Source organism: Opisthorchis viverrini (assembly GCF_000715545.1).
Source record: "Opisthorchis viverrini unplaced genomic scaffold opera_v5_9, whole genome shotgun sequence".
Taxonomy (NCBI): domain Eukaryota; kingdom Metazoa; phylum Platyhelminthes; class Trematoda; order Opisthorchiida; family Opisthorchiidae; genus Opisthorchis; species Opisthorchis viverrini.
In genome coordinates, this window is record NW_008751665.1 from 2584878 (window position 1) to 2594002 (window position 9125).

Here is a 9125-nt window from a genome sequence, read left to right on the forward strand (position 1 = left end):
ATGTCCAAATAATTGCCTCGGAAGCCACCGAATTTGAGTTGAATGTGTCATGGACAAGCTATGTGCTCTATGAGTGTTTGTCGGATATCGTTCAAAAAGGCTGTGTTGACTGGAATAGTTCACCTAACCAGTCTCAGTGTCGCCACCCACCCTGGTGAATCCGCTCTTCTGAATGGCAGGTTTGCTTCGTGTGAGTTTAAGGCGCGAAATTGCGCAACAGTTTGACCCCTCTAGAGCTGCCTTCTGATTGGTTGGCAGGGCGGGCAATACACACAATGAGAGATGAATTCCCATGTTCACTTAAGCTTCTCACAAGTTAGGAGATTGGGAAGCTGTCTGGGGGGGGGGGGCGTAAGCGACTGAATACAATACTGGTCACATTAGCAGAATCGTGATTGTCCGCATGCAAGTGGGGGTCATTTTAGCAGCTATAAATTGGTGTCCGTAACGTCCTATGTTACCCCCTCCATAAAAAAGCCGAAGTCAATTTGAGCGTAACTGAGGAACGAAGAAAAATGTCCATTTCTTTATGGTATTCAACACCAAAACGTGAACAGCCAGAGCCAAAATACTCTTCAGAAGGCGCAACTTCGAGTGAGTAACTTGTACTTTGATCAACTAGTTACTCAGTCCTGTTGTCTCATCGTTTTTGCATAGGCTATAAGGTCGAAAATGATGCCTATGTTTCTCTATGAAACTACTTCATCATTTGTACTTTACGATTCTCAGTTTAAGCTGTCTGGTCAGTCGTCAAATCTGAACTGAAATGTTCTAATAGAACTGTCTGAGTACAAGAGATACTGGTTGCTAGTTAATTCGCAATATAGGTTTAAGCTTGATAACTAAAAGTATCGCATTAACGCAAACTAATGAGGCTGTAACTAACACGATATTATTTATTACCTAACTATCAGTGAACCACAGAAGACTAACTTTCCGTGATCAGAGCTCAGTGACAATGAATCTTGTAGGCATATGGGTAACGTACGTTCAGTTCCGTTTCTCAGCTATAGAAATTTCAACTTCGTTTTTCTTGCATTTTGTTCACCGATTATATGGAGGTTCTAAAAGGATATTCACACCTTCCTTGATATTTTGATGTTTTTTGGTTTGTCAACTATGTTCAGGAGATGACGGTCAAGCATAAAACTTGACCAAGACTCGACCACGCTAAGTGAGTAACAATCAGTGAGTCAGAAAGTTTACACATGTAAACGATCGATAATCGTGTGCGCGTCACTTTCTGCATTCAAGCGAGGCTTGAGTAATGTTCAAAGTAATATGTTGGGTCCGTTTGCGTGTAACCTAATTCTGACAACCCATCACAACAAGTGCTTCACCATTCCCGTTTTTTCCTGAATTTTGTGCGTTCACACAAGCAATTTTGACAGATTTTTGTCCGGGTTTACGAGAACAAATTCCAGGTAAATTTTACCTTTCTGGATTGCACCGATTGTCTTATATCCGCATTAAACCATGACTCGTTCTGCGGCTGGAACTAGATTCTATGCAAAATAAGATCTAGAGGTCCATTTTTTTTGCTTTGACGCAAGTCACCTCTAATGATGTAGCCGACTGGAACTGTTAGCTTTTTTCGAAGGATTTTTCCAAGTCTGTACCTTCTCAAAGTCGTTGATTAGGGCGACGTTTTTAGTCTTTACAAAACCAGGTGTTCCAGTTACTCGTCATTAGATGAGTTCAGCTTCATTGGTGGTTCTTAGTGACTTGCGTATTCGGTCTTCAAAACGGGTTAGGTCGATGTGCAGAACAACGTACCACGCTTATCATAAGAGCATCTGTTGGTAACGGCTATACAGCGCGGACATGTCTATCGAATTCGGCCAGGAGGTTCACCAAGTCGTTACATGCATGACACATTTTGTGACAGAAATTTAGCACCTGAAAATTGTCAGTTTTTCTTATACAGTAACACAGCACCTAGCAGGCCTTCGTCTACTTATGATTCCAGTCTATCCGGTTGCGCAGCCACTGGTCGAAGTTCATTGTTCATCACACAGAACCGTTCTGACTTGGGATGGACTCTGGACTGCATCAACCGCATCTTCCAACCCGAGAGATGCTGGGTTCCTAAATTCGAAAACTCGTGTGTCCAACAACCTCTCCAAGTGGACCGACAGTGGTTACAATAGCTTTGGTACTCCTGGACAGTGCCAGACGAAGCAACGATCCAACTCCAGCTCGGGACGCCCCGATTTCTCCATCGAAAGCCTTTTGGCAGATGACTGTCCCGTGGAGAACGAGCGACTGTATACAAAACCTCTGTTCCAACTGCAGAACATCGTTGGCGTGCAATCGCCCTTCACCACCCAAACACAAGATATCCCGATAGATTTGTCGATGCAAACAAGTGGCTTGTGGCACCGAGTGAAACGGTCTGAGGACAAATGCGGGATTCCCAACTTTTCGTGCCGATACTGTGGAAAACCGTACAACTCTCGATCGTCCAGCAGGTCTGTTAATCTGTTGTGTGTGTTTGAGCGGAAACAGTGTATACCTTCAGCCATCTTATCTCAACTAGATCCATCCTTAAAGTCAAAACCAGGTGTATAGTCAACCTCCATCAGGTGAACTACCACGGCTCAACTCGTACTGCTCTGATGGATAACCGTTGATATTTAATGAGTGATGCTTGATAGGAGTTGGTAGAGTGACGTTAATGGGAATAGTCAAGACCGTTATATCTCTAATCCGGAAACATTGATTGGAAGGTATAAAACTTCGAAAATTATCAGAAAGGCACTAAAATTCAGCCTAACAGCAAATGAACGTTTGACGACCCCACGAAGCCCATCTCTGAAGCTTTACTGACACAAAGAGGGTTGTCTATTCATCCAGTGATCAAGTGAGCTTAACTCAAAATGAAATACCCCCGAGATCACCTACGTCTTTTTTATGGAGTGGAAGGTATACAAAAATATCATCTGACAGTTCTACAGCTCAAAATGCGTCTTCATCCAGCGAACGACGACGCTACTTGGCTTGAAATCTAAGATAATTTAGAAGATAGTTTTCGAGAAATACATTCCTTTGTAAATCAAGTTGGTTTTCACGAGAGACTTAACTGAATCTCTCGTTTATGATATTCTACAACTGAATGTGCTACACACAGGCCGACTCATGTTTTAGGGACTGTGCCTACCTGATGAGCCCCAAGAAGCGAGAAACCGGTCATGGGCCGTCGAAGAGTTTTCAGTAACCTTGTGAGTAGTTCCCCTCATGAAAACAGACGATAGTTTCTTCCAAAGCACAGTACCTCAAAGAAATTGTCACGCTGGTGGTTTCTTGTATGCGTAAAAACTGAATTCCTCATGTAACCACTTGCCTGGTACGGTGAAAACCGATAAGAAAGCCATCGTGTAGATATTAGGCTTCCTTATGGTTTCTTCACTCAAAGCGTTAGTGAAGTACAGCTTTGGTTTACTGGTCGTCTATTTCGGTATTCTTACCAACAGTTCATTCAGGTCATTTGGCAGACACATCTCTCCCTATCCAGTGAGGATGACCATGCATAGAATGTCTCTTATCACTCATGACGAGGTGCCCAGTCCTGTCTAAACAGCCCCCATGTGTACTGTCCTGTTGGAGCGGAGACGTAAAGCCTTTTCGCCAACTCTCTTATCTTTTCCCCAATTGTACAGATTGCACGAAGCGACTCACACCCTCCCTTACCAGTGTGCGGATTGCGGAAAGCGTTTTTCCAGACCCTGGTTACGTGAAATACACCGACGGACGCATACCGGAGAAAAACCGTACCAATGTGCCTACTGTGAACGCCGATTTGCTGATCGTTCAAACATGCGAGCACATCAACGAGTACACGAACACACGGTTGAGAAAATCTAATCTAGCGATCCACCGCAAGTTGGCAGTTTGTGTTTTAGATGTGTTAAGTTAGGTTTTAGTGTCGCCATTTCGTACGGATTTCTTTTGTCAGAACAAAAGTAGTTACAGTTATCTGAACATATTTAGGTTGCATTCATGTGTGGTTTTAGTATATTTGAGTTTCAGCTAATTCAACGGCCCCCCGGGAAGCCAGGACACAACTGAACACCGAGTGGATGTCGGACGACAGTGGATGGTCGAGCCTTGGAGATACTGGACAATGATCACAGGCGCTGGGCGAGCTCCTGACGAAACCAGCAGCGAGACTCTGGATTGAGAACGACCAACGGCCCTTTTTAGGGCCATACATTTTGATTTTTGTTCACGTTGCAATCAAGACAGGATGGGTTGAAGCTTAAATCTAATCCCCGTGATAGCACATCCCTTGGGACTTCTGACGCGAGGACTCTTCAAAGGAGAACTTACTAGTTGTCTGAGCCTATTGAGAACGTCGGATCTTCCAAACCAAGTGCACTAATATAGGTTTACCGTATGGTTTTAGTAGATAAGCTTCGCAACTTGAAACAATTCCTGATTCTCCGAGGGGTGACTTGAGAACAGGAAGAAACTGATGGGTTTAGGGAAGCCTCATCTNTCATCTAAAGCAACACCGAGGCTGAATTTAGTGAAAATCAAATGTTGTATGACAAGTCGATGTGAAGTTTGTGAAAAAGTCGATCAGATTAAGAAACAGAAGCTAGTCACTGAAATACACTTATTTGCTGACAAAGCCTAGAAACATCATAAATGAGAGATTCCACTGGGTTCCAGGTGAGTCTCTCGCAAGACCAAATTTGTTTGCGAATGATTGTGCTTCCGTAATTTCGTGCAATTTGGTTTTAAGGCTGACAAAAACTCGGGGAATGCGCCTACCAGACGAGCAACAAGAAGGGCGAAACTGGTCGTGGGCTGCCGAAGAATTTTCAGCAACCTTATTAGTAGTAGTATTAGTAGTAGTGTAGAAGCTATTTACGCTCAGCGTTCGGCCCGACGGTAGGTCAGACGTCGACCGAGAGAGTGATCTCAGTATCTGGACAAGCTAACTGAGATTGAATGAATATAAGTGTGGAAACGAAAGCTGTTGTTTATAGTTTTAGTTAACGATGAATAGTTTCAACAAACATTCCGTTGGCTCAGTTCTCTTATTCGTATACCTGGCCAAATCAGTGGGAAACGCATGAGTTTGACTCTCACCTTGGCTAATCAAAAGCACATGTTCTTGGTTGTACGGGGTCCCAAACTCCGGTCACTTGGTATTCATCGAGCACATGTTTGAACAAACGTGTTTTAGCCGGCCATCTCAAATAGCCACCTGTAAAGTTTTTTCCAGCATGTAGTGAGGGGCCAAATTGTTCGACCGAATACATAACGGCGAACAGGGTCTGATCGATTTTTCCACATGCACTTTTGAGTTGGCTACAATTTACCACAAGTTTGGCCAGTAAACATCTCAACAAGTACCCTGTTTAACAAGTTGAGCTATTGCTTCGGTATTTTGCTCCTTCTTATATATCTTACAATAAGGTATATCTCCACTCTTCCGAAATTCGAACCAATCACGCAGCGAGTGACGTCTTTTACTCAGACCATTCTATGGGTATACAATCTGTTCAGGGCAAAAGTACGGAAGCAGTATGCACTCGCATAAACGACCACCGAGTAATATTTGCGCGGCTTCAGTTTATACCCAAACTGTGGCAGGAGGAGACAGATTGCGGGCTGTAATCCAAGCAGAGCCGATTATGTTAGTGGGGTGCATCTAACCCCTCTGACTCGCTGGAGCAATTCCTTTCCTGTAGGTCAAATCCGTTAGTTCAAATCCTACTGAAGGTAGCTCGCAGAAATCGGCATAGGTTTCTCGAACGACAGTGAATCTAGTATGATTTTCGTGCGTTGCGAATGGCCTAACAAGAGGGCTACCGTATTCGGCAGTTTACATTAGTGAATCAGCACCGGCAACCCCCTAAGTAAGACCGATCTGTTTATCCTAGTGAGACATCAATATAGGATGTGTCTGTCGGCAACTCATGGGATATACAATCAACCAGGATTCGATCTATTAAATGAACGGAACTACTAGAGAAACTACTTAGTGATCGAGATCTACGGCAGAGTAAACTTCAGTGTAAAACAATCAAATGTCTTTGTTCCTGGTCAGTAGGAAGTGGGTCTATGTGCTACAGGGGAACAACACAATCGTGCGACACGTTCCTTCTGGTCTGAAATTTGCATATTGGGTAGCATTTCTCCGAAATCATAGCTGAGACAGATCTTTCAGGTTGAGTATCGCTCTCACGCGCCTAGAGAACAGTCACGGGACTTCATGCTGTTGAAGTGACGCTCAGGCCCGAATCGTCCTTTTAACTCTGCCCGCAGACGTTCGGTTCGGACAGCGACACATTCTGAGTCGGATTCAAGCGGGATGGTCAGTTAGATTCAGTTTCACGATAACAAAGTACAGGATTGAACCATACGAGATAAAGCGTATCCCGTTTAGGAAGTTTCAACTGTTCATCTACGTATGAAGACCACTTTCATAACAACTACACAGACCAGGGAGAGATAATAAGATAATGAAACCATTCTCCAACTGCAGTTTTAAAGAGAATCGCATGACCGCGATTGTGAACGTTTGTAATCCCACCAGAACCAAGTCAACGTGATTTTATTTGTCTCACTCTCAGCTTGTGTCATGTAGTGACTGTTCTGGCTATTCTCTACATAAAAAATAGAACACACCGGACGCTTATTCGAGCTCATCAGTAGTGTATATCCTCAGCCTTGCCGGGATCTGAACCTCTACCCTCGAGGTGAACGTGAACGTGAACTGTTCCATTCTAGCTGCAGCTCAATGCTCATTTCTAGACAGTTCAAAGTTTTCGAGCTTAACCGGATACCCGCAAGTGCAACCGATTTCTACTTCTTGGATTTAATGGAGAAATTTGAAGAGGAGTTTTCGAAAACTCCTTCCTGTAACTTGAACTGACCTGTGCTAAAAAGCGACCAACTCTGTTCTCGAGAAATACGCTAACTTGCAAATCGATTTGGTTTCCACGAGAGACTCAACTGAATCTCTCGTTTATGATATCTCGAATATTGTGCCAACTGAAACATGAGGTGGCCTGTGTGCAACACATTCAGTTGTAGAATATCATAAACGAGAGATTCAGTTGAGTCTCTCCTGAAAACCAAATTGATTTGCAAATGAGTGTATTTCTCGGAAACAGTCCAATTTGGGTTCAAGTAGAGCATAAGGTTGACGGAAACTCGGGGACTGCCTCTACCTGATGAGCCCGAAGTGGAAGGGCGAAACCGGTCGTGGGCTGTCGAAGAGTTTTCAGCAAACTGGTGAGTAGTTTCCTTCATAAAAAAAACCAACTTTGTTGTTTGACAGAATTCCAGATAGGACAAGGGATTACAGTCCGCTTAAATTTTCAATAAAACTGACTTAGAAAGGATAAATCTACATGCCATATGGACCTTACTACCGGAAGTCATCAATCTGGCTACTACTCAGCACTAGATTATGTGAGTTAAGGTCAACGACACTACTAATTAGCTATCTACAGCTGGATCGGAGGAATTGAGGGGGGTTTGGGGAAGTGCTCACTGATGCCGATTTTAAGCAGGGATCATATAACCAGACAGTGCTACTCGGTATTTTAGAATAGGAGGATTGTGTTTACAAGACCAAGATCCTAACCTTTGGTCCCATCTGAATCGTCGGTCGCGTTTTGGTGTCTAGCAGTAGAAACATCAGCAGTGGTGCAACGCCATTTCGTTTATATAGCAACTCGTACACCACAACAAACAGCGCCAGTCCCACGGCTGGACCCAATCCACCAAGCTTTATGGCCCTATTGGATGTGAAACCTGCAAGTTTCCCAAAGTCAGCTGATTCCGCCTAGCATTGGTCGTTGATGTAACGCTTGTTACGTAAATTTGTCTGTAAGTATACAAGATAATCTGCAAGAGGATCCCTTCAAACTTGGTCTGAGAACACTCTCAAGAACATATTGGGCTGGTCGTTCAGCTGTAATACCCTTTCGGTGTCCAAATGCCATGCTATCCAAAGGAAGCATAAGGGCTGGGATACTGCCCAAGCCTAGACAGTGGAAGTCGAGAGAGAGACAGAGGTTGGGTTCGAACCACGGACCTTCCGCTCTAACCACTGAGCCATCTCGCCCCCTCGAGAACATATTATATATGGTGAAATAGGCTTGGTGTTACAAACTTCTTGCAGAGAATAGAAATGTGTCAGCTAAAGAAAGAGCACATCCTAACCCACCTGAATAACCACATAAAATTTGAATCACTTATGATTTAGATGTAAACAAGGTATTGATTTATCAGTCACTTCTCGCCTTTAGATGCAGAGCACTTTTTAAAATCAATGTTGACCTTCTGTGGTGCATTGATTGGGGGTGTTACCAGTCAGAGCCGTCAATAGCCAGGCGAAACAAATCACATTGATGTATGGGATGCGGACTTTATATGTAGTTTTAATAGTTTATCGTCAGTCTAACTGCTGTTGAACTCAGTATACATGGGAATAACCTCACACGATGTACTGAAAAAGTACAACGAGACGTCCTTTATATAGCTGGCACTAGTCTGCCTAGCGTTTGCATGTTTCCCCACCAAACAAAGTCGAAGAACTGAAGCCGAAATTTCTAGAGGCCGGCGCTAATTTTCGCGAATAGTAGGACGGTACACACTGACAGTCTGAAGTTCTGTATAGCTGAGCAATCACGTTCGTCGACCTGCGTTATCACAATCCAGTTGAATTGCACTCAAAGTGGGTCATCCTAGGCAGTACCTTAAACAGAACTGAATAAGGACGAGTCAAGCGATGAAGCATTGTGAAGTTAAAGACAGTGTTTATCTTACTGATATGTACCCACAAGATTATATATATATATATATATATATCGGTGAAGTAAGGGAACCCATGCTGTACAAAACGAAGACTCTTGACTGGCTTAAATGTGAGTGTGAACCCTTGGCCTCATTCTGGCTGGTAGTGGCGTCGTGGATCGCTTTGTTGTCGTTACAGTAGTCCCGTTAACTCTTAGCTGCCCAATCACGTCAACTTCGAGAATGATGGTGAGCTTTTTAGTTAATTTGTCTGTCTGGTTCTAAGACATATCAACAGACAACTGTGCGCTCGGACTATCCACCAAGACGCGCATATGCCGGGGTACAATAACTTTGAAGCTTAG

General features: G+C 43.7%; 1 protein-coding gene across 1 annotated transcript; it reads left to right on the forward strand.

The window, feature by feature from the left end:
• Positions 1-1959: 1959 nt before the first annotated feature.
• Positions 1960-2571, forward strand: T265_00901 (hypothetical protein; the record flags this gene model as incomplete). The annotated part of the gene is made up of 1 exon (XM_009164796.1): positions 1960-2571. One exon carries the CDS (start codon positions 1960-1962, stop codon positions 2569-2571), a length of 612 nt encoding a protein of 203 aa, XP_009163060.1.
• Between the last annotated feature and the right edge of the window lie 6554 nt (positions 2572-9125).